The 26,571-nt window shown below is 41.0% G+C and overlaps 1 protein-coding gene across 1 annotated transcript in view; it reads left to right on the top strand.

Moving 5' to 3' along the window:
• Positions 1-2,536: 2,536 nt before the first annotated feature.
• abcc4 (ATP-binding cassette, sub-family C (CFTR/MRP), member 4) overlaps positions 2,537-26,571 on the top strand; it is a 39,939-nt gene continuing 15,904 nt past the window's right edge. Inside the window, exons 1-16 of the mRNA XM_049569731.1 lie at positions 2,537-2,760; positions 4,340-4,450; positions 10,022-10,142; positions 10,309-10,533; positions 10,670-10,759; positions 12,892-13,055; positions 14,801-14,926; positions 18,070-18,319; positions 18,905-19,012; positions 20,316-20,405; positions 20,587-20,778; positions 23,070-23,164; positions 23,652-23,738; positions 24,446-24,542; positions 25,676-25,870; positions 26,310-26,447. Coding sequence (XP_049425688.1) covers positions 2,687-2,760; positions 4,340-4,450; positions 10,022-10,142; positions 10,309-10,533; positions 10,670-10,759; positions 12,892-13,055; positions 14,801-14,926; positions 18,070-18,319; positions 18,905-19,012; positions 20,316-20,405; positions 20,587-20,778; positions 23,070-23,164; positions 23,652-23,738; positions 24,446-24,542; positions 25,676-25,870; positions 26,310-26,447 — 2,163 coding nt within the window. The 5' untranslated portion in view covers positions 2,537-2,686. The remainder of the gene's footprint in view (positions 2,761-4,339; positions 4,451-10,021; positions 10,143-10,308; positions 10,534-10,669; positions 10,760-12,891; positions 13,056-14,800; positions 14,927-18,069; positions 18,320-18,904; positions 19,013-20,315; positions 20,406-20,586; positions 20,779-23,069; positions 23,165-23,651; positions 23,739-24,445; positions 24,543-25,675; positions 25,871-26,309; positions 26,448-26,571) is intronic.

Genomic DNA, 26,571 nt, shown 5'->3' with positions numbered 1-26,571 from the left:
GAATGCATAGTGATGAACCCATCATGGGGTAATTTTTTTATGTTTCCATACTGTTTAGAATATGCTTCATTCATTTTTTACACAGTGCTACTTGTAAGATTAAATTCCATGTGACTGAAACAGTAAGACGCGCTGCTAAATCTTGTTACTGTAATTAAAATTAAACAAAAAGAGCACTCCTTCCTTTGTGCTCACTGAAAGGAGAAAAGAACCCGGGAGTGTGTGAGAAGAAATAGACCTATCACACGACTGGGATAGCATGGGAAAGGAGTGTTGATCCCCTGCAGATAAATGTTATTGGGCTGAGTTCAGCTGCTTGTAATAATCTCCTGCTGGTTTTTCTCCTTCAGCCCTTTTCCCTGTCGGTGCTGGCTAAACATCAACAGGGGGATAACATGCGAGGTGTGAGGGCTCCAGTCTGTTATCATTAGATTGTTAGTCTCAGGATAATAGTTTACCTTGGTTACATGTGACTGGATTTTTTTAAAAAGTTTCTTTGAACACTGAAATAGGAGAGGGGTCAAGGGAGTTTAGTGCTGGGAGAAGAGGAGGAAGGTGTTCTCTACTCTTTTATTGTAGTACAGGAAACACCTGCAGTGTGTCAGAGGGCATCTGTCATCTGTGGTCTGCTCTTTATTTGTAGGATACTCTCCGTGTGTCTACATCAGGTGTCTCTGTGTTTGTGTAAAGGACCAGAAAAACAGTGAGAGACAGAGTGAAAGCAAACAAAGATTTGCTTAAAGGTAACTGTCATGCAGTTATTTCCTTTCACATGGACTAATTATGAACAGAAATTACTCAAGTCACGCACTTTACTACTGCCAAATTGGCACAGTATATTCCTTATCAACAGTGATGTATGTTTACTTTGTTATCATGAGATGAAGTCAGACAGGGCAGCTGCATGACTGTACAAGTTATAGTTTTGTGCATTACTGTGTGTGTGTGAGTGTGAGAAGTAAAGACAGCATCTGCTGAGTAATCCTGACAAGACTGCCTCAGGACATACATAAAGAGGAAGCTCACTTGAACACTTTAATTGTTTTGAAGGGAGAGTTCAGATTTTTTTGAAGTGAGGTTGTGACTGTTACATATCCATAGTCAGTGCATTACCTACAGTAGATGTCATTCGACACGCCTCCAGTTTGGAGAAGCAGGCTTGAATCCGACATAGATGCTTGGCAATGTAGAGCTGTGGATGGGATTCAGCAACGAGACATATTTTAGCCACCTAAAAAAATTACTATTCTAGAAAGTATTTTTACTGCTTCACTTGGCCATTAACGGCTTCAGTTCCCCATCTCCAGACTCCATACACAAAAAGAGTCATTTTAGATAGCTGGACACATGAGCTGCTGGTCTGCTGCTGCCTTTATCAGTTGAGTAGTTATTGTGTGACTTGGGTGAATCCAAACTAACTCTTTTGAATACTGAAGTCACGCCATAACACAACCAAAAAAATGGATCGAGGCAGTGGTCGACTCCTTTGTTCAGTAGTGGAGTCTTGCTTTAAAAGGGTGATAAAACAGCTTCATTTTCCTGGTGGAAATCACTGACTGACATTAAGGTAAAGCAGTGAAAATACTCTCAGTATAGCATACACTTTTTTTAGGTGGCTAAAATACATTTCATTGCTGATCCCTCCACAACAGTAGATTGCCTAGCTTCTGTGTCAAATTCCAGCCTGCTTCTCCATTGCTGCTTGTGTGAATGGAGTCTGGTGGCTTTGACAAGAGCATAGATGGGGAACTGAAGCCTTTACCGACCTCTCCACCAAAACAGGCTGTCTGACATTAAAGTACAGCAGTGAAAATACTCTCAGTATAGCGTACACTTATTTTGTCCACATTAAATTGCTTAGTGCCTGTGTTGGACTCCAGCCTGCTACTCCAAACTGGAGGCATGCCGACTGACATCTACTGTAGGTAATGCACTGACTATGGATATATACCCCATAATACCCCACATCAAAAAATCTTAACTAACCCTTTAAGTACTTAAAAAAAACTATGTTAATGTACTTTGACAGTATATTTTTGAATGACAGCAGATTTATAAACTGGCTCACCTTTCCTCTTACTTTCCCTTTTCTTACACGCCTGTTGAAATAATTCACTGCAGCACATTATAAATAACACTATTATACATGATTCCAGTGAGTCATAATGAAACATTTGTGGCCTTGTGTTCATTTTTAGACATTTTCTCCCTCACGTGTGGAGCAGTATTTTAAGACTGCTGAGAGTAACTTATCTCTTTATCCTCACAAGTCTCTCACATGATGATTGTAAATGTTGCCCACGCCTCGCTGACACTTTCCCAAATAAATCAAGGTAAATATGAGTCAAACTAGTTGATGCTGAATGCACAGCCGACTGTGCGCACTGTTAATATTCTCAGCCAATCACATGAGCGCAGAGCCGTAAAGCGAACCAATTACGTGGCGCGACCGTTGCTCTCAGCCAATCAGGAGTCTCGGGGCGGGGCCGCTTAGGTGCTTTTTTTTGGGTTACTGTCTATCAGTGCTGTTGGCTCGTGTGGCCAGAGACGCAAACGTAACCTACCTTGGGGGCGCCGAGGGCTATGTAATATGAGTGAAAGCCCAAGTTACGCCACATATCCGGGAGCAGCAGTATTCAAGAGGGGTGGAAGTAGAGGGGAAAGTCCTCTGTGAGTGTGGGCCACCATGGATAAACCCACTAAAGACACCAAGACTAACCCGGCAGCGACGGCGAGCCTTTTGTCCAAGATATTTTTCTGGTAAGTCTGCTTCACGTCCCGGATGATAACTGTTAGCTACAGTTAGCGGGGGATTTAAAATGTGGCTAACACACCGTGACGGGGTTCAAATGTGAGATTCTCACGGTACCCCACGATGTCATGGACGTATGACTAGGTTACTGTGAACTTATAGAAAACAGAAGTGTTGCTTCCGGGGGCACAAATAAAGTATGTACATGTTTACCGTTAGTTTGATAAAAGTTGTTTCTCTGTGAGGGAAGATGTGAAACACCCCCTCACATTGTTCCCCTGGTGTTTATACAATGACGGGTTCCGGTTTGAATCCCTTGCTGTTGTTACTCACATGTAACAGGAAAGCTGGACATGTGTGCCATCTTTGATACAGATACACAGGACATAATGTACTGTATGATAACATCTGGAAGTCAGTTATTTTTTGGTGAGGGCGACATTTCAGTTGTTTAAAGTGAAGAAGTGGTCTAAATGTGTTATAAACCTGGGTTAAATGGAGACATTGGAGAAGTACCTGTAGTCTAAATATGGAAAAAAAAATCCACATTATGATGTAAGATTTTAAAGTCTGTGATGAGTGATCGTAGCTGACCAACATACTGGTAATTTCCTCTCAAAGTTGGCACACATTTAGGACTACTCACTTGTTATAAACGTTATCCACACTGCAATATGGCCAAAATGTGTCATAACATACTTTATGAAGGAAGCATTGTGGTGCCACTGCCTAAAAATCATATTCCAGATGTAAGGGAACGCACTTGTTTGGTACAGACCCCACCAAAAATCAGACTATCATTTTTATATATATTTTTTTTTCAGTAAAAATAAAATGCAAACATTACAATCGCCACCAAAATCACATTGTGACATCTGTCAGAATAATTTCAATATGATCTTTTTTGCATATTGTGTAGCCCTAGTTGCCTGCATTTGTAATTACAACTGTATTAAGCGATAAAAAACAAGATTTTTATTCAGTTTTATCATAAATTTTAATTGTCAATGGTGAAAGCAATTAGATATTTCTACTGATGAATCACTGATAGTATTTGCTTTTTAAAATGAGCAGATATAATATTAAATGTTTGTGTTTTCTAGTTCTTGTTTGAATGAAATACTACTGGTTGCTATTTATTTCGTAAGTAAAGCATTTTTACACTGTGCCCTGTGATGTGGCTAGTTGGCACAACTGCACTAATTTTAGAAAACATCTGTGAACATTAATACTTATTTATGGCTGAGACCTTAACTGTTAATTTGCTTCTGGTTATGATATTCTAACATAAATTATGCCAGAGAAATACAACAGAGAGTGAAAAATGTGCCTGTCAACCTTGGTCTCCATCACTTGTAATAAAAACTGTGTAATTAATGTCTTGTCAGATCATAAACGGTTGGTTCACTACACTTTTCACACTTCATATTTAAAAAGCTGAATGTGACTCCACTTGCCCACATTATGGTCACGACTTTGTGACTATGTCGGATCAGTTGTCTGAATAAAATCATGATTTATACACTGTGCTCATCTCTGTCAAACTCTGAACTCTCCACCTGACTCCTCTGATTGTTTCTCCATCAGGTGGCTCAATCCACTGTTTCGCACTGGATACAAACGCAGGCTGGAGGAAGATGACATGTACGAAGTGCTCGCGGAGGACAGGTCGGAGAATCTGGGACATGATCTGCAGAGGTAGAGAGGCCTTCAAACTCATCTTTCAGCATGGAAGTACCACAATAAACAATCATAAGTAGTGTTCACAGTTTAGTTGTCCTGTATTCACATCACAGATATCTCATTTTGACAAAACACGAAGATGAATTACATGCCCCAGTACACTGTGCACATCCTGACACTTTATGTTTGACAGCTCTCAGTTAAAAGAAATCTTAAAACCGTTGGGACTAAATATATCTAGATGATTGTTTGTGATATCTGCAACTGTGGTATTGTCAGTTAAAATGATAGATCTCAAAGTGGAGGTATGACAACTCAAATCTTAAATAGAAATAACTTACGTTTGAGTTACAACAAGACAAAAGATGCTTAACATATCACAAGGATGAGATGTACACAACAGATCCCTCTGAGACATAAGCATGTATTTATAAATATCATTATCAGTCTGACCAAATAAGATGAAGACGTCCAGTGATCTATGATCAATCAGGCTGTCTTTATGTAACAGGAGATAAAAAATGTATTATTCCCAGTGAATATCTTGAATTGATGTCAATAGGATGAGGCAAACCGACACCACAAATTCCTTGGTGATGAGCTCCTTTCAATTCACAGCACATCCTTGTTGTTGTTGTTGTTGGCTGAACAGCCACTCAGCCAGATTGACCACCACATTGATCACCAAATTTACAAAGCAGGGCGTTGTCTCAGATATCTGAGGATATCAGTGTTGATAAATCAAAACAGAATTGCAAATATCTGCACTTGTCATTCATAATTATCATGAGACAATCTGCATTGTGGAAAACTAGTCCTGGTGATAGGGCTGACACGTTGTGGTCAGCTGGTCGATCTACTCATTTGATCAAATTCTCATTGGTCAGGCAGTCATGGGTGTTAGTTAGTGCTTTGGAGGTGCAGCATTTTTTCAGCTGTGATAGTTTGATTGTGTCTGGTTGCTATGATACGAGATGTCTGCGGAAGTAAAAATGGCGACACTAGGTAGAATACGGAGGGAAGGGAGGGCTGAAGCACGTAGGGAGAGAGGACGTGTGGCGAGCAGTGTTCACAGTACGTGTCCACATGATCCATCATTTCCGTGCTTCCCATTCATTGTCTATATAAGCAGATGTGCGATGTATTCTGGTAGTGCAGCATTGTGTTTTTAGAACCAGGATGCCTACTCCTCGTTTGCATAAAGTCTAATCGAGGCTGCTTTGTGTAAATCGTGGACCAAGATTCTTTGGTTGACTACAGCCCTACCTGGTGAGAAGTTTCCCCCAAAACTGTTTGTTAAAGCAGAAGATGGTTGTTATCCTGTGACATATTTTTTCTGATAAATGTGAAAACCTCAAATTTGGAGATTTTGTCTGTCATGACATTCTCACACTCTGACCTATCAGGCTTTTGGGAATTTAAAGGTGCCCTGTGGCGTTTTCTTGTAAATCAACAACAGAAACAAAACATTGTGTTTATCCTTAAGGGCCAAACAAACACAATTAATGTTTTTCCCTCCTTATCATACATCTGCACAGCTGTTTTTCCTTCAGTTTGAATCCAGCATTATTTACTGTCTTGTTTACGAGCAAGCAGGCTTCTTCTTCTCTGCCTTTTGTGTCACATCATCATCTGTAGATCAGTGGAGTAACGCAAACCCAGTAACATGGGCTTGTGTTGCATCACCTGCGTGCATATGCACACACGTGTGTTCTTGCGCTCCTCGGGTAACCTTTAAACTATACTAAGTAAACAGTTTTATACCAGTAACAGACTTCAAGAAACTTGTTAGCCTAGTCACAGTAAGGCTGTGTTCAGACTGACTGGAGCCCCAGGTGTAGAATACAGTACTTAAATATTTTAAATTATGCTAAAATATAATGGCTGTATATGTCTAAAATATAATTGGCAGTATAGACATTGGTTCCTTAACTTTTTGGCTAATAATTTTTTTAAAAACTAAGCAATGTCTACTTGCACCCCTCATTGTTGGCTGCTTTTGTCCCCAAGTTATGACCAGTTCAGAATAAGTTTTTGTGGCCTGAAGAGGTGCAATCACTAAATTATTCTCAAGAGAAATAAACATCTGGCATAGACAATCAAGTGAAACTGTTTTATATTAAATTGGCTTGCCATCATGTCAATGATCAGCCAATCTCAAATACCCAACCTAAAAATGTGACCGTTAATATTTTGTTTTCTATAAAAACAAGGATTGATTGATAAAAAAAATCACAATAGGTGGTTATTACCCCAGTCAAATCTCTCAAGTCAAACATTTCCAGTCAAGTCAAGCATTATCAGTGGGCTGCCTGCACGGTTCAAGTTTTAATGTTTAACTTTAACAGTGATGGACGTCTGGAAAGCAGTCAGGTTAATGATTAATGTATCAATGTAACTCCGATATTGTAAAGCCTTGTGTTTCCCAACATGTCACGACATGTGCCAGCTGCTAACAGAAACAAACAGCTGGAGTTTAAGTCTATCTTTCAAACACAAACGCCCACACAGGAAACTCACGTCAACTACAAGGCTGCCAAAGATGAACTGGTTGTGTCCTCCAAATCTGGGGAAAAGCAGGCCTTTTGCCGGTTATTAACTCTTAAAATGTGGACCGAACATTAGCCAGTTTTTAAATTGGACACACAGCTATTGATTACTTGGTTGTTCCATGGTCTGTATTTGTTTTCAGTAGTAATCTTTACATCTTATGGCTGGCTGTTTAATTGACAGTGAATGCTGAAGTTACTTAAGTAAGTTTAAGTAAGTGACTTTATTTATACAGTACTTTAAAAAAGATGTTTGTAAGTGCTCCACAGGACACAGCTACAAAGGAATAAGAGACATACATACACAGTTAGAAACAGACAGGACAGATGTTCATTCATTCATTCATTCATTCATTCATTTAGTCCACCTTTATGACTGAGATTTTAGCAGTCTTATAAATTTAGTGCAAGCAACATGACATTGATCTAATGAACTTAGAGGGGACATCAAGTTTGACATATGCAGCCTGTATGGTGACAGAGCCAACTGAATTGCAGGCTATGACGTACGATGCAATAGCTTCCCCATACTTAGCGTACATGGATGCTGCATGGGTTATTACCTCTCCAACTGTGAATCACAACACAGAGCGTCACATTATTATATAACCCAATATTTAGTGGGCACTATACTCAATACTCCATGCTTCATCCTTCTTTACATGATCATGGTTAGAGCTGGTGGACACATCATACAGGCAAGGCAAAGTTTTCCTCTTTGCTGGAATCCCACACATTTATTTTAGCGCATTTTGGCTACATGACGAGCTGCTATCCATCTGTTAATTTGGATTTAGCGCCAGTGCGTCGTTTCATGCTGCAATTCTATTGGTTGGTTAGTAGAGGCAGGTCGCAACAGTCACCCCAAATTTGTGACACTGTCAGAATTTTATCTCAGGCTGTCTTTGATTGCAGGACTGTGACAATGGCCATCTTTGAACCTCTCTCACTGTGTGATGTAAGACAGATAAGATACCGCCACTTTTCTTTCACGTTGGTCATCTGTTGTCTGGGACAGCCCAAAATCCCACAGTGTTTACATATCGCCTCATGCACAAATGAGGAAGTGAAGCAGTTAAAGGCCTCCCTGTCAGGATGGGCTGTCTGAGGACAGGTAAAGCGCTAAAAAACTCTCAATATAGCATACACTTAGGTGGCTAAAATAGTCCCTTGTATTGTACATTGCTCAGCTTCCAGTAAGACTCCAGCCTGCTTCTCCAAACTGGAGCCGTGCCATCTGACATCTACAGTATGTAATACACTAACTATAGATATATACCCCACAGAGCCCCACTTTAAAATCTGAACTATTCCTTCAACAATACTTAAAACAGCTCAAATTTAAGCAAATAATGAACGAAAACAAGAACAGCTGAAAGTGAGCTAGGATGAAATCAAACATTGTGATTTCCCTCAGGTTAAAAATGAGGTCTAAATTGTTCTGCATGTTTTTCCAGTTTGCAGTAGCACAGTGATGAACTGGATTCTTCAGGCTCAGTGAAAACAGCTGGCAACTGCAACTTAATCCAATCTGTTGAGCGTGTTCAATGAGGGTCCACGTTAAAAAACAGCAATGAGATAATGACATTTAAAGACAGCAATGAGGCAATGTAAGGGGATAAAGAAACAATAAGACCCGTATACTTAAATAAAGCCCAGTATATACAATTACAGAGGACACACATACATACAGCCCTTAATCAGTGAAGGCACGTTGACAGAGATGGGATCTGAGACATTTTTTAAAGCAGTGTACAGAATCAGCTGATCTAGCAGAGAGGTGGAGACAGTTCCAGAAGGATGGGGCCCTTACGGCAAAAGCCCAGTCACCCTTGGATGTGCAGAAGGAGCAGGCTATGAATAAGAGAGTGAGTGGCCTGGAGGCGATATAGGGATTTAAGGATGTTCGAAGATGTATTAAGGGACAAGATCATGTAGGGCCTTGTGTTGGAGCTTTGATTGGTCCATAAAATTAGGCTTGAATGTTCATGAAATTGCATCAGCTCTGTCCAAGGTTCAGGCTGAGAATCCCAGCTCTACCGTGAATATGATAAGCAGGATCTTAAAGTTGATTCTGTACTTTACAGGGATCCAATGAAGGAATGCAAGGACGAGATGTTTAGCTTCATCCAGTGGTTTTTCACTGGCTCTTGGGCTGTTATTGAACTACAAATATTTCCTCTGTATTTTTATATGCCCGCCACTGCAGGCACAAAAGTATAGAAGCAGACAGACAGAGAGACCTGCCCCTTTCTCTCTGTCTCTGAAATTTAGACCAAAGTCTGATAAAACTAAGCAGTGCTGATCAAATATGAACCAAGATTATGTTACTGCATTGCCTCTGTCTCGCCTCCGGTGTTTTATGCAATTTATTTTAGCTTGCAATTTGATATCATTAGCAACCAGCTGGCCAGCATATTGCTTCCAGTGTCAACCACCAGTGGGAGTGTTTATTGGTCCGGTGCAGCGCAGTGCATTCTGGTAGTTGTAGGGTTTCTACCTCTTGAGCAAAAGCTAATGCCACAGCATCTTTTCCCTGCTCCTTTGGTCATGTAGCACCAGTTTCATAAGTATTTGTGTCTTGTCACTGCATAGACGGTCTGATATTTTGAAAAGACTCTTTCTCCAACGTAAAAAACTTCTTTAACTAAATGATACACTACATCTTGAAATTAAATTTCAGATGTTACAAAAGGATGTGATTTTTAGGCTAAAGTTATTAAGTTTTACATTCCATTTATATTGATGATTACCACCTCTGTAGCTGTCATGGGATCATTAGCAACCGGGACTGATGACTGTGAGGGGTATCATAGCAGGTTAGAGCGTGCCTTCAGCCAGACAGATTGCCAGACTGATGCCACTCAACCTGTCTCATTGCAAGCTTTGTTTTGAAGTGAAAGGGAATCCTCTTTTTGATTATGCAAGCTACGTAATTGCTAGCTCACAGGCAAGTCCTGACTCACCTGGATGCAAGGCTCGACTTTTTATAACACAATAAATAGACATCAAATAACATGGCATCTTTACATGACAGATACTGGGATCATGAGGTCCAGAAGGCTACCAAAGAGCTCCGGAAACCTGGACTCACCAAATCCATCATTCGCTGCTACTGGAAACCATATGCAGTGCTGGGAATCTTTACCCTCATTGAAGTAAGTGTTTTAAACAAACCTTTTTTTTAAAGTATAAGTATAAAACTCTACATGTGTGGTTTGTTAACTGTTAATTTCAACCCTTGTGCATGTCATTGTCTGCTGTCACCCTCTAATAAAAGTGTTGTGACGCTCACCCTTCTTCATCTCTTTCCCTCCATATCAGGAGATCATTAAAGTGATCCAGCCAGTCTTCTTGGGGAAGATGATTCAGTACTTTGAGAATTATGACCCAGAAAACATGACAGCCCTGTACGAGACTCTGGGCTATGCAGCTGGCCTCTCGATCTGCACCATTGGCCTGGCCTTGCTCCATCACCTCTACTTCTACCACGTCCAGAGGGCAGGCATGAAGATCAGAGTGGCTATGTGTCACATGATCTACAACAAGGTCAGTGGGAAGTCGACTTGCTTGTACTACGTAAAGGAGAACATAGAGTTCTGATTAATTATAATGAACACTGCTTAACTCACAAGTCAAGCGACATTTAATTACTTCACTGATGATTTTTCTGGCCTTTTTCCAGGCTCTACGTCTCAGCAGTTCAGCCATGGGAAAGACCACCACAGGCCAGATTGTCAACCTCCTTTCCAACGACGTCATGAAGTTTGATGAAGTAAGTGAAATGCGAGGCGTCTAGAGATGATAAAAGCAGAAGTGCTGCTATTTTTGCTGCAGTGTCAAGCAAGCCCTCTGTGTGACCACTTGCCCAACATGTACTGTACAATACAGTCTCACCTCCACTGATATTTTTCTCATACTGTAGATGAGACTAATAGGAGTCACAGTTTGTTGTCACATGTGCAAGGGTTTGCAAACCCAGCTGCATTGCTCCGTACCAAGCTCAGTCCAGCACTTTATTCTTTTAAATGCTGATTAGATACTATGTGTCTGACATAGGAATGCTGCTGTGAGGAAATTCTCCCACCCGTTACTAATCTCATTTCAACACCTGTGTTTGTTGAGATTGTACTGGACATTTTACAAGTTGATGATGCTTAATATCTGAGTGCTGCATGAACTTAGTCCGAATGCACCAAATTGCAACTTCACATAAAAAGCATTTAACTGGTTTAACTGGAGATCAGCACTACCGCTATTGTTGATAAAAAATGAAACAAGACAATGGACATTTTTAAAATTTGCTGACAGCAGATCAGTTTAAAATATTCCAGGGAGCAATGACACAAGAAGGAGCAGTCATAATAAGCTGATGAAGAGCTGCAGGCAACAGGTCGCACACCTCCAAATTCTCTCATGTCTTCACTCTCATTAACGTTATCCGGTTAGCTATCAGAGAAATTCCATTACCATTGTTGCCTTACCAGTCTCGATACCTACCTGAACTTGCATATTGAGCAATGCCAGGTACTGATCCGTTCCGATTGCATTAGATTATATTATTTTATATTACTAATCTTGAAAAATTAAAGCCTTGTACACGGCGCCTTTTTACTGGTGTGAAATACTGAGTTTTATTGACATTTTTTTCCTGGCAGTATATTACCGTATTTGCCAGTGGTTGCACAGCGTAAGCCACTGTGTAGGCTTCTGGTTTAAAGCAGCAAAGAAAAAGGGATTTCCAGTAAAACTGCTGTTTTGTCCGGGTGTCAAACCACTTTTGTGTTTGTTAATAAATTAAGTGGTATTGGATTGGTGCGTAGACTAGCGTACTTACTGATACCTGATCCAGCCTTTTAGGTTGTATGGAAGGTATATCCTAACCCTACCTGATCCAAATACTGAAGGAGCTACGATATTAAGTTTATAACCGTAATTGTCACAACGTACTCCCTAAGTATGCTGTTTAAAATGAGAGCAGTGCTGATGTGCAGGAAACACACTAAGGAAAGGATCAGATTTTGGTCGGCTTTATTTTTCGTTGAAATATCTCAGCATCAGCTCGGTACACCTGTCACACAGTCAGTTAAAGCCTGCAGCTTCACCTTTCTCTTGATAATCTTTTGATAATACACTTACAGAGAGTGTTTGGCTGCATTTACCTCCGCATTCTCGTGAGTCTTGAGGTGTATCAGCACCATCTTCACTTCTACCTGCTGCTGCATCCTTCACTTTGTCTGCAGCCCACATAGCACCTGAGACTCTACAGAGACTAATAACTACCAATTATGTTGCATGATTCGTGAAAAAGGGGAGTGTAGTCTACTGATATGAACTGAAGCAATGCATGTTGGACCTTACCTTGCAAGTCACCACTTATGAAGCATTTCATTCCAGGGTATGATAATAGCTGCAGGATAAACTAGTTTGATGGGTGTGACGTGTTTAATATGATGTGTGGTTACAGTGTCTCACGTTAGGCAGTGTCCTGACTTCACTCAAAGAAAGAAATCTCTCCCAGTGTGGGGATCAGGCTTGATTATGCTCCGAGGCTTCGTGGTACCAAACCCAATTAGTCTCGTTGGAGTGTTGTTGAGTGTTGTTTTAATCAGGCGGTCAGAGCCTGCTGTGTGTCAAGAGAGCATTTTGTTTCTTGGCAGTGGACTCTCAATTAAACCTTGTCATGCTCTCATGCTGGTTTGGATTTAAGTCTTTTAAAAGTAATTTCTGAGTGAGTCTACCACCCCTGTACAAACGTCTCTGAACTGCATATTTGGAGATAAAGACGCAAGCGTCTTCAGAGCAGATTTGGATCTCAGTGATCACTCTGTGACTCAGATTTTGTCCTGTTTCCCCATGCTTCTCAAATGAAGTCGCAGCTCATTCATTGCAAGTTCTCTTGAACAGGTGACGATCTTTCTGCACTTCCTGTGGGTGGGGCCCCTCCAGGCAGCGGTGGTTGTGGGACTGCTGTGGTCAGAGATCGGTCCATCGTGCTTGGCGGGCATGGTGGTCCTCATGTTCCTGATGCCCATGCAAACCATGTTTGGAAGGCTCTTTTCTAAGTTCAGGTAACACACGCTCACTCACAAAATCCAGATATAAGAGTCAAGCTGCAGTGTTTCCCACAGAATTAGATTCTGTGTGTGGTGATATCTGACTGGGGACTGCGTCTATGAGCATTTAGAATTTTTATTTATGTTGATTTTGCCTGTTGATGTTGCAAGCATGAAATATTGATGGATGATGATCATACTGGTGATTTGGCTCCCGATGAGCAGTCTTTTTGTTTTTATTTAGCAAGTGTTCTATTGGTCAAGTCTTTTCTCTGTACTTGTGAGTTTGTAGTCACACACTAAGATTTTAGACGGCTGGGGATCTTGCAGGGTCACCATTTGCAAGACTGCAGCTAGATTCCTCTCTGGGATTATTCCCCGTCCTGCTCCTGATGGAAAATATCACACCAAATTCCCTTTAAGAAATATGACCCATTAACATTTTGCAAAAACACATAACTCCAGAAACACAAGATAAAAGGCATCATATGTGTGCATCAGTATAATCCCTAAAAGTAACCTGTATTTGTGTATAAAACTTTGACACTGATAAGTAAGTAATAAGTGCTGGTTGGTGGATAAGATACACTAGACTGACCAAACGTCCTCTTTTGCCCGGACATGTCCACTTTTCACGTCCTGTCCGGGTGTCCAGGGGTTTTTAAAAACTAATGATAATGTCCGGTTTTCCGTGTGTTTGTGTGTGTTAGAGTGCGGCATGGGCCACATATTTCTGTCCGAACCCGATCCGAGCCCGACATTATTTAATGACCAAAGCTCTGAGTTTGTGTCACACAGTTGTTACGGTTACAGGGAGGCGGAAGGTCTGACGCTTCCATCGAGAGGAGAGGGAGAAATAAAACAAAATAAGATAAAATAGGAAAAACCTGTCTGCCTCTTTTATTTGATTTTCAGCGTTTAATCAAGGCGGAGGTGGGCAGCTGGAGGTCCGAGACTTCTAGTGAGGGGAGAGGTAGAAACAAACAGCCAATGTGTGTGTGTGTGTGTGTTATGTTTAGGTCTTGTCACGTTAATAACACTGCCCAAGCAATAAACAGGACAGACAATAGGATTTTATTTATTTTTACACTACATTTTCACTGAAAGCTGACCGAATACAGTTTATAGCTACATTTTTGACCAAACCTGCCAGACCCGTCGGGTACCGTCGGGCTCGGATCGCCACACTCTAGTGTGTGTATGTGTCCCCTGTTGAGGCCTATCTGAATTTCTGTCTTTGAGAGATATTATTTTGTAATATAACTGAATTTTCTATCCATACATATAAATTTTAAATATATTAAAATCATAAGGCATCTTTGAGTAAACTGTGAGTATCATTTAAATAGGCTATGTCATGGCCGGGCCGAGTGTCTTCTTTTTTGGAAATCAAAATATGGTCACCCTAAGATACACGTCAAATTAAACATCCTTCGTTCCACAACTCCACCAGTTTCTCCTCCTTTTCCACAGTACAAGAGAAGACTTGTTTACTGTCTACCCAGTTTGACTGTAGTCCTTTGCTAAACCTGATTTCAGTTACTTTAAATAGCTTCAAGTGAAGATAGCTGTTAGTTCTAACTGTAGCCGAGTAAATTGTAGAGGAATCAGTGTGCGTAGCAATCGTACACAATCTCAACTCATTTTTAAAAGTTGTCAGCATTGTTTCTTTTGAATTAATATTAATTATTAATTATTATTAATATTTCTACAGTTTTTTTTTTTTTTATCAAACTCATATTTTCTACTTTTCTCTCCAGGAGTAAGACAGCTGTTCTCACTGACAGCAGAATCCGCACAATGAATGAGGTGGTGTCTGGGATTAGGATCATCAAGATGTACGCCTGGGAGAAACCCTTCGCTGCTCTGGTCTCTGAGGTCAGAAGGTAAAAACATGAAAGGAGTCTTGTGGTCAGCAGTAAAGGTATTTTTAGATCAAAGTAAGTGTTAAAAGAGGTCCAGGCTCACACGTCAGATCTGTTCAGTTGATCAAGCAGTGCTCTTTTTTTACTTTGGCATTGGCACTATCTGTGAAATGAACAAATAAAACAAGCTCAAGTAATAATAATGAGTATAATAAGTAATAATGTGATTTATTTAATAGCACTAATAAACCCAATGTGTTTTAAATATTGAACAACCAGGTTTATGTATTTATAAGCAAACAATCTTAAATATAAGGCCTAAATATTTTTTGAGTGTGAGTGATAAACCGATTCACTGAACAAGACTGGCTTACAATTAGCCTGTTTTTGTTGTGTTGTTAGATAGCTAACAATCAAACAAACTACAGCAGAGCTATTCAATTACTATTTCAACTGGGCCGCATTTCAAAACCAGATAATGTCGACGAGCAGCGAGCAACGATACACTTTTTTTTGCATACATATATATATTTATATATACACAGGCATGGCCCTCCTCAACATGATGCAGAAACAGAATAAAAAAGAGCTATCACTGCACAGAAGCATAATAAGTGACAATAACAGTATCTAACAACACACACTATCTCTCTACCAGCATCTCCCTCTCTCCTCTCCTCCACACACACACATGCACACACCTCACCTCCTGATGCTTTCCTTGTAGGTCAGTTACACAGGATATAGTTTTATACAGTCCATGGCAGCAACAGTCATGTTTACAACAACAAAGTCACTATTTAAAACCCTGGAATATAAATATTCCTCCTGACGTCACAACACTGAGTGAAGAAAGTATTGTTATCTCAGCATACAGACAAATATCAGTATCGGTCATTCATCCTGGTCTCTGTCCCTCCTCTACTGAGGACACTCACTGTCTGCAGGTTGGCTGCCTCAGGTACATGTTCAGATAAAGTGTTAGCCTACATTCAGACAGCTTTCATTTAGTTTGTCTTTAACACTTTGCTGTTAACACCGCGAGCGTGATGTGCTTGAGTCGACTGCTATCATAAATCATAATAGCGGTGAATGGGAGACTGCGGACAGAGCAGATTGAAATATGGCTTTCTACATGGGTTATCACACTTACTCACAGTAACAAGTGTAGTTGTCGTTAACTAGAGTCATCTTAAAGTTATATTCCCTTCATCTGCACCGCGGCCCCACCGCTGCACAATGGTGATACATGAAACCGAAACTTTAAAAAGTTACGCCGATAATGGCAGAGCTTACTGTTATTACGGTGTTGATTAAACTTGCCTTGGGTTGTTTAATACCGGGTCTTGATACTGATCCCTGCCCGGGCGTTTGATGAAGTCTCCTGGTTGGCCGGTGATAGATTGGTGTCAAACTGTCATTACAGCCCGTCTGAGCGGTTCATGCCAGGCTCGAATCAAACCCCCCCACTGGTGATGTACGCATCGTCTCATTTGATGTTTCTCAATAAGAGTCCAGAATGTCATCGCATTTTTTTTCTCAATGGACACAGGTGTCAAAGCGGTGTTGACAGGAAAGAGGCAGAGGAGAAAACCGCAAAATCACCTGGGGCAGTGCGGGGGGGGCATCAAGGCCACTGTGGCCTTAGGGCAGGTATTTTTTTCAGGGGCACAGGTGCCAAATGAGGAGGGCATGAGAGCCATGTCCCTCGTGGCCCTCGTGAAATTCCTGCCCTGGTCATAGTTGTAGAGATTAATTATTTAACGCATACATAATATTTACATTTATTATTTACATTATTTTACAGTGGACATCCACTAGTGATGGTGAGTCACAAATTCACAACATCCACTATGACATCCACTTAAACAATTTCATATCCTGGTTTGGATGCTGGGTCTAAAAATAGTTTGACAGTATTTTCTCACACAGAAGAAGAGGTCCAAACAGTGAGCAATGGCTGCATTCCATTTAACCATGTTGGCATGATGCTTTATATAGTGACGGGGCGGGAAATGGAGGTATGACATTGAATCTACCAGCCGAGAATCAGACAGCAACAAGTGGTGGAAATGCTGTGATTAACTTTAATGGAATGCTTTCCAAAGTAGATTCAACTCCTACAAGCTGTATGAAACATTATTGGCATTAACTTAATCATTGTTGTTTGTTGTGCTGTTTAGACCTGTGGTATCTTGTTTTCTTAGAACACTGGCCCACAGTGCCCATGATTCAGGTCATGCGGCGGTGGCATGCTGTTTCAGGCACTGGACTGAAATAGAATGGGAGCCACACCCAAACGGCACCATCAGAGTTTGGGGCGTACCCACTGTTGTCAACTGGGAGCACAGTAATTTGTGCTGAAGGAACTGCCTGTCTCCTTCCTCAGGTGTACTGATATTCCCATCAGCATTAGCTCAAAAATATTCTATCTGGGTTCTTGTGAGGTTGAACTTTATGGTTGTTTCGGGTTCATCTGGGTCAAATATACAGTTTATGGCTGTGAGATTCTTTTGTCACCTTTACCATGTGTATAAAGCAGCTTCCACCACATTGTATAACTTTTTCGACAGCCATCTTGATTTTATTCTCTGGACCCTCATGATGATGATGTTGTGAATGATGCAATGTCTTATTCTGTGTTTAGTTGTGAAAAGATTACATGTGGATTTGAATTAGAGTATCTGTTCTACTCTCATGTAACATGACCAAACTTTGTGTAAAGACACACACAAGTAGATATAAACCATTTTGCCACATTCTTTGATTACTGATGAACCAGTTGTTGTAGGCACTTGAGGCATCATTGAACTCAGCAGAGATCCTTTTGTTATTGGGCAAATTTTTGTGGTCTTCTGGGGCTGGAGGCCCAAACAAATCCACTTCTTTGTATTCCCCACCACATGCAGCTTGGGAAAGAGAGCACTAGAATCCTCCTCTGCCAAATGCCCTGTACCTCTAATTTCCCTCCACTCTCGTTCCTGACTGATGTGATCTGGATCAAAAGTTTATCTCAAAGATTAAAGCAAATTCTCTCTAATAGATTCAAACATTCAACCCTTCATTATTATCAGGACGTTTTAAGGGCACCGTCCACAATGCTACCAAAAAGTGAAGCTTAAAGTCAGTCCATGTGATTGTTGGAACTCTCTGTGTCCTCTCAGGAAAGAGATCTCCAAGATCATGAAGAGCTCCTACCTGCGAGGCCTTAACATGGCTTCCTTCTTCTGCGCCAGCAAAATCATCCTCTTCGTCACCTTCACCCTCTATGTCCTTCTGGGAAACACCATCACAGCCAGCCGCGTGTTTGTGACGGTGTCACTATACACCGCTGTGCGACTCACCGTCACTCTGTTCTTCCCAAGTGCCATTGAGAAGCTGTTTGAGTCCCGGGTCAGCATCCGTAGGATTCAGGTACGGTGCTTTAATATTTTGATTTTAGTGGTTTGGGTGAACTGTCCCTTTGAGCTTGTTGAGTCTACCTCTAAAGATTTACAAATAATTTTCCCATTTAATAAAGTCTGACAGTACTTAAACTTGAGATGTCAGTCTTCAGATAGTGTGATGTTTGAGGTTTCGCCTTCATAGAAGCAACTATATAAAAGCAGATAAAAAGATGCCTTGTTCTGGCTGCATCCAGTTTGTTTTTTTATTGATATCAAGGTTCAGAGTGTTCATCTCTTATCATTTAATCACAGCACTGTTGCTCTCACATGGCATCATTTTGAAGGTCCAGCTCTGGAAAGCCACTATCTCTTTGCTATGGTGAGCTTGAAATTTAATTTTAAAGCTGCAAAACCGGCAGTTATGAAACGCTACCTAATGATTTACCCAGCCACTGCAGCAAAAGACATCCTAAAACACACATTGATCACTTTTGTGCACATGGCACTTGTGAGGACAATAGTGGAAGCGATTTTGCGGATAATATGATTCAGGGTTTTTTTAGTTCAACCCTCAGAACTTGGCACTGACTCTGTTCTGTTTTTTATGGTGAAGGAGTTCTTACTGCTGGAAGAGATCACAAAGAGCCCAGCTGCAGTGCTACAGGATGAGAAGAAGGACGCTTCTGTGGAGCTCCAGGACCTGGTCTGCTACTGGGACAAGGTCAGATACCTTGTACTCACTGGCGTACACATGAGGAATGCCTTGAGCCAATTCACTAGATTAAGCAAATCCAGGAATTTTCTTAAACCTTTTAGCACCAACTATTTTGCTTGTGGAGCACAAACACTATGTAGAACTTTCAATGACTGCTGGTATGTTGAAAAATGACACAAAGATCAACATATATGTTGTGTTGATTAATGGACTCTTGGTCGTTGTCTTCATTGAAAAAAGACCCTGGCATAAAAATACCATACTGGTCCAAATATTAGATGACATTAGATGTTGTACTTCCTTTGAACCATACTGTAAATGTCACATTTGTGGAACCTGTCTTTCAGTCACATACTGTACTTATCCACTCTGTTGTCAAGTTCTTTTTTCTCTGACAGCAATTTATAGACTGTCTCTTTAAGGGCTCATAATCTGTGTGACGGTGGCCGTTCTGGCCTGCTTGACATTTGAGTCCCTTTTGTGTCTGTGGTCGATGGTCGAACACACTTTTGACTTTTAAAAATTGAATGAAATCCTTCTTGGCCCATGCTAGTAGGGCATATAGTTTTCCCAAAATCCTAGGGTTTCCCACACATTGAGTCATTTAGGGTGGACTGCATGTATCAGCAGTTGACTTTTTGTTAATTCATACAGAAATAGAACAGCACTCTTGTTTCAGTGTTGTCTATTGTTTTTCCGGCCTATTTTAAATGAAACCGGCCACATTCTCATAGAAACCACACACCCCCTGGTCCGGAACTGGGTCTAACTCGTGCAACAGCAGCTACTGAAAGTTGCCGTTATAGAGTTCCTCCTGCACTGTGTGTCCTCTGAATACAGAGAGGGAGCACAGAATGATCACAAAGGATAACACGCAGACACACACACACACACACACACACACACACACACACACACACACACACACAATCCTGAAAGTCTGCTGATCAAGTGCAAACACTGATAACCCTGCTGACAAACAGACAAACATACACACAAACCACAAACATGATGTCCTTTGTGGAGGCAATAATACAACCAGATATCTCGTCCATTTAAAAAGATTGTATGCGATGTTGTGAATACATAATTTTCTAGTATGTCTCAATTTCAAATATAAATTCCTGGAAAATATTGTTTTGTATTCGGGCCTGTGTGGTGATCTAGGTGCTAATGCACTGTAGAGTCTACAAATGAAACATTTTAAAAACAATATCCCCATCAAGCAGGTGATAAAGAGTTAATTGATATCTTGAATAAAAACCTGATTCACGTTGTAATGTTCAAATATGTTTTGTACCCCCGGCAGAATCTGGATGCTCCAACTCTGCAGAATCTCTCCTTCACTCTGAACTCAAATAAGCTGTTGGCTGTAATTGGACCAGTGGGAGCTGGAAAGGTCAGACATCACTCATGTCATCATTTCAGAGTCAGAAGGCTGATAGACTTGTTACTTGTAGTAGACACATGTATAAGAAAAATTGCTATAAGTTGGACACGTTCAGGTAGTTTGTGTACATTTTCTCCCACCATCAGTCAGCTTGTATCTTACTTTCCTTTATGCCCACATGTCCATCCAGTCATCACTGCTGAGCACCATCCTGGGAGAGCTGCCGAATGAAAAGGGGGTGCTGAAGGTCAACGGTCAGCTGACCTACGCTGCCCAGCAGCCCTGGGTGTTCCCTGGTACCATCCGCAGTAACATCCTGTTTGGGAAAGAATTTAGCCCGCAGAAGTATGAGAGAGTCCTCCGAGCATGCGCTCTGAAGAGGGTGAGAAGTTGTTTAATTATTACATAATGTTGTATAAATTTACACCAAGAGCACATTACAGTTTAGATAAACAGATGACTCATTACATGCTAAAACTAAAAGGGCACTCAGACAGTATTGACCGCTGCCAAGGCCATATACCGTTTCATGTGGGGCGGCAGTAGCTCAGTCCATAGGGACTTGGGTTGGGAACTGGAGGGTCCCCGTCCAGACCAAAATATGGAGCGTGGACTGGTAGCTGGAAAAGTGCCAGCTCACCTCCTGGACACTGCCGAGGTTCCCCTGAGCAAGGCACCAAACCCCTGAACCGCTCGGAGCGCCTGTCATGGGCAGCCCCCTCTGACATCTACCCACTTAGTGCATGTATAGGTCCAGTTTGTGCATGTGTGTGTTCGGACCTGTGTGTAATTGACAACAGAGTGAAAAATTGAATTTCCCCACAGGGATTAATAAAGTATATGAAATTTAAAAAATTAAAAAAAAAAAGTGGTGTTACGAAAGTGATAAATACAGCTTGTATCTGCCTCAGACTAACAGACTTAAATTTACTCAGACTCTCTTTAATGTATCTGACCTCACTAAACATTGACAAACCTGGAACCAGCCAGCTCTGACTTATCTGGCTTATCAATCCTTGGGCAACCATAGTAGTAGTAACAACATCAACACATCCACAGTAGCATATTTACAGTAAAATCATATATTGCAATCCAGATGATGTCTTTTTTCATTCCAGCAAGACAGTATCAGGCCACATAGTAAGGAGTGCAGGAACTAGACTGACCCAACTGCATTGCAGACCTTCTGTGCCGCTGAGTTGAAGATGTGTGTGAAGCAAACACACTTTAGAATATGCGGCTTCTTTGCAGTATCATTTGAAGCATTGTCAACTGTCGTGGCTGCATATGAGTCCAGACAGACCTGAATGTAAACTGTAACTGCAACCCGACTGGTTTGGATGGTATTCTAGTTTAAGCCAGTTTAAGCCATGCAGTCAGTTTGAGCTCAATCTGTTCATTGCTTGATTGGTGGATGAACGACTCAGACCTTGGTTTTATCATGTAACTGCACATCTTAAATTATGAGATTGCTGGTGGTGCTGTCTGCTGTCCGCTATGATTGTACTAAACTGTTAGGATCTCCAGCCTGGCACGAGGAGAGGTCACTGAAGCTGTGTCCAGTGAATGAGTTACATGTGAGACCTGTGACATAATGAATCCTTATTATCCAAATAAAAACCCCAGCTCTGACGCAGACAAGACACTCATCATTGTCTTTGATTGGACCTTTTATGGTGTCAGTGTGTAATACACTCTCACACACACACCCCAAATGAACTCTATCTGACTCTTCACTTAATCTGTACCTTATCTAACCCTAACCAAGCATAAGCCAAGCCCATCTTTTTATCTGCCGTCACAAAATACTCCTGGCAGTATTCATGTCAGAGCAGCAATATGCTGACTCACTGTATATTCACATGCACTTTGGTAACTGTGCTACTGTCAGCTTGTGTCATTTTTTTTTACTTTGAAACAGCTTGGATCCTTTTATCGCCTTGAGGGATGAAGTGAAAATGGGGCAAAGGTAGATTTGAACCTCAGAAACCTGCTTTCTTGGCCCTTTATAAACTTCTCAGGGTTTCTAACTGTGTTCATGTGTGTTATTCTTAGTCCCATGATACTGTATAAGTTAGCTGACATTATATAAACCTATTAACTCATGCTTGGTAAAATAATATTGGTAGAAGGGAAAATAATATTTGGCCCAAATGTCCAAATGTTCTTATGAAAGTCTGTCAAGGCCTGTAATGTGCTGAAAAGATTAACTTCCAGCTAAAAAGTTGCCCACACTTGTGCATTGACATTACTCTTATCTTAGCAGCATGCCTTCATCAGACTGATAAAATAGTCAGAGAATGGGGGAAAGGATCCACAGAGGAAAAAACATTCTCACTTCCCGCTTCTTTTGTATGAAAACACAGTCTTCCAGGGAAAGTGATGTGTGCAGGCTCTTTCTGCACATGTTCCGACATCACATCACTGGAGGGTCAGCTCCAACAGTCCTTGATTTTCTACCTCTTAATTGTGCAAGGTTGTATGTAACAGCGTCTTTTCCTGAGCCTGGTCATCATTGCTCTTGGATCCAGATCAAGCAAAGCAACTTCATTGTTTTGTTCCGCTCAGTATTGCTACAGAAATGGCAACTAGTAGTAGTGTCTGTATGTTGTATACTCACTCCACACACTCATCTGTTCCACATAAATGATATTATTGTGTGTGTTTGTGCAGGACATGGAGCTGCTGCCTGACGGAGACCTGACACTGATCGGGGACAGAGGCGCCACACTCAGTGGGGGACAGAAAGCTCGTGTCAACCTGGCGAGGTAAGAGGACAGTCTAAATTCTTACTGTATATGATAATTAGATAAATTGTTTGTCCTGGACAAAGTGTGCAAAGTTGACGTCAAGATAATGTTTGTATTTTTTATGTCAAGATAAATGAGATATTTCCAGCGGTGTTTTTCTCAAGATGAAAAGAGCATTGATACATTAAACACACGTATTTACGTCTTGAAGGACTATTTGAGAATATATTTACAAATATATAGTTTAAAAATGTGTGCTATAGGGGCCTCGGTGGCTTAGTGGTAGAGCAGGCGCCCCATGTACAAGGTTGTTGCTTCAGCGGCCTGGATTCGACTCCAGCCTGTGGCCCTTTGCTGCGTGTCTCTCCCTCTCTCTTTCCCCCTTTCACACTTCACTATCCTATCAATTAAAGACAAAAAATATCTTTAAAAAAAACAAATGTGTCATGAAATGTACACTAAGCATGCCGTCAGTACATGCTAACAAAATAATGTGTGGTTTCAGGGCCGTGTATCAGGATGCAGACATCTACCTCCTGGATGATCCTCTGAGTGCTGTGGACGCTGAAGTTGGAAGACACCTCTTTGAGCAGTGAGTGACTTCCAAATTGAAGTGTGGTCTATGTGCTTGTGTAACCACCATACGTCTACATGCTGTAGTAGGCACACATTAGAGCAGCAGGTTAAGTTCTCAAACGCTGTTACACCACAGCACTGGGGATTTATTTTATCTATGAGACAGAAAAAATAGTGTTCTGGCCAACACCCTCTGGCGGAGAGAGCTTCAAAGCTGCAGCAGAAAGCCTTCAGGGACAGATCACAGCAGGAGAAAGTTGCTGTAAAAAGAGTGGTGGGAATTTATCTGCCATTTTACTGGTCTCCCCTGTATAGTTTACACTGATTGATATCCGCTAGTTGTTGTAGTTTATTTGAGCCACGTTCCTTTGCGACAAAATGACACTCGTGTGAGAAGAGACAGAGATTAAGAAAAGGTTCACAGTGTTTGAAATGCCTGAACCAAAGCAGAGTCAGGAAAAGGTGCGGTGCTGCTAGTGTCAGGCAGACAATTGAAGTTGGCCCTACTCTTCCTGTTACACTCTTCCGCTTGGATAACACAGTCCCACTGACAGTGCATAACAACTGTAACTAGGAGTAGGCACACACACACATACAGTGATTCTACTTAGGATTTGTTTTCTGTCTAATTGTAACACAACTTGCTGCTCTGTTAATAAGACATAAAATATGTGCATTCGCACTAAAATCTGACCTGATCTTGACTGTATGTCCATTATTCAGGTGTATTTGTGGCATGCTGAAGAACAAGCCTCGTATCCTGGTTACCCACCAGCTGCAGTACCTGAAGACAGCTGATGAGATTATCGTCCTCAAGGAGGTTGGTGCCTGTTCAGATTAAATTATTCCCTGTGTTCCCAAACTTTCTATGTACAGTAAGCTTGGTTGGTATCTGTTTTTTCATACCTTCCTTCTTAAACGCCAACCCCAACTGGCAAGTTTGCTATGTTCCACAAGCTCTGTTAGCTTTTTCAGACTAATTAAGCAATATAAACTCAGAAAGTGTCAAGAAAGGCAATATTCTTACACTGTCTCCTTGTTAAACAGAAATACAACCATACACCTTCTGAATTCAAGTTTCTCTCTTACACCCAACTAAGACTAACGTTAGCTTGTTGCCTTGTTAACTCAGTCATAAAACACACTTCATTCAAATTCAACAGAAACAAAATAAATCTCATTAAAACCGGCTCCGGTTTGGTTAAAATAAACCCTTAATTCACTGAGTTAGATCTGAAAATATGCTGTGTTTATCTCTGCCGTTGCTAGTTGGTTGTTAACAGTCCTGTAATGTTAACCCCATCTCTCACAGTTGCCATTTTTTCAGCTCAGCTGCACCGTAGAGACTGACCTCTGGTGGCGAATGCTGTGCACTGTTTACAATATGTCACCTCAGTATAGCCCCTCCATTTGAGTATGGAGGAAGAGCCTCATGGTATTGAAAATCATCATCATTCATGCTACAGCTGTCCTATCAAATAAAAGCAATAAGCCCCAAAAATATCTTTAAAAAAAGGAAAAGAAAAGAAAGAAAATTATATTGGCAGGATTTTTAAATATCCTGGAACACTGTCTTTAAATATATGGAAATCAACTAACTAAATTTAGTCATTAAAACATGAAATAGAGCAAAATATAAATCTATGTTCACTTCACTTTATCAGTGTGACCTCAGCCATACTCCTAGTAATGTTTATAGAAGAGAGGAATGTTGTTCCTTACAACAACGTAAAGAACATTAACAGCCTGTTCAGGTCACGAGCAGGACTGCACACTGTTTGTGTTTTTTAAAGGTTAGCACCAGCATCCTAGACTGATGAAATGTATTCACCATAAAATTGTCAAAGTGTGTGTATACATGGTGAGGTAGTGTTTATGTGTTGGCAGTGGTAATGTGAACACAAGTGCAGATGTGTAGAGTATCCTAACTGTGAGTGTGTGTCCACATGTCAGGGTCACATGGTGGCAAAGGGGACATATACAGAGCTGCAGCGGTCTGGACTGGACTTTACCTCCCTGCTGAAGGAGGAGGAGGAGCAACCGCAGCCTCCTCAAGACATCATCACCAGGTGCAGAACTCTGTCCCAGAACTCCGTCCTCTCACAGACTTCCTCTGTGCACTCGGTCAAAGATGGAGACCATTTACCGGTTTGTACATCATTTTCCATCTCTCTTTGTTTGTCTAACACAAACTACAGGTGACAGAGGATCAGCAACTGGCCTTTGTTCAAAATGAATGAACGCCATGTCTTAATTTGTCCAGAGGAGGGCAGTGCTGCTCAGTTTATAACGGCTGCTGTTGAAAGGGTATATATACTTGTATGGGCAGTTAGTGCAACCTACGCTCAGTCACCACTGTGTTACCTCATTCAGCGATAGATGATAATGTAATGGACATTTATTTCAATGAAAATCTTTGAGATTATTACCTTAAATATGACATTTTTCTCATGTGTTTGCATGGGACAGTATCTTCCTAAATAGGGTCAGTTGCTCTGACTAAAATGTTACTCTGCCTTTTTCATTATTGAGTGTGGTTTGTAATTTATTAAACTGTGCACTGTGATCATGATGTTTTTCCATGCAGGCAGAGCCAGTGCAGACAGTAGCAGAGGAGAATCGTGCTCAGGGAACCATTAAAGTGAGTCTGTACGTCAAATACCTGAAAGCTGGAGCCAACGTGGTGGTTCTGCTGGTGGTCATACTCATGAACATTCTGGCTCAGGTATGTGAGAAGCCTACAGAAGGGCAATACTATTAATAATAACAATCATAATAATAATAATAATGACTCTGAAAAAAGTTAATTTCACCTTCTACAATGTCGGAAAGTTTAACTGTTAGGAACA

The sequence above is a fragment of the Epinephelus fuscoguttatus genome, linkage group LG24 (assembly GCF_011397635.1).
Source record: "Epinephelus fuscoguttatus linkage group LG24, E.fuscoguttatus.final_Chr_v1".
NCBI classification, from domain to species: domain Eukaryota; kingdom Metazoa; phylum Chordata; class Actinopteri; order Perciformes; family Serranidae; genus Epinephelus; species Epinephelus fuscoguttatus.
This window is presented reverse-complemented; position numbering and strand designations above follow the sequence as displayed.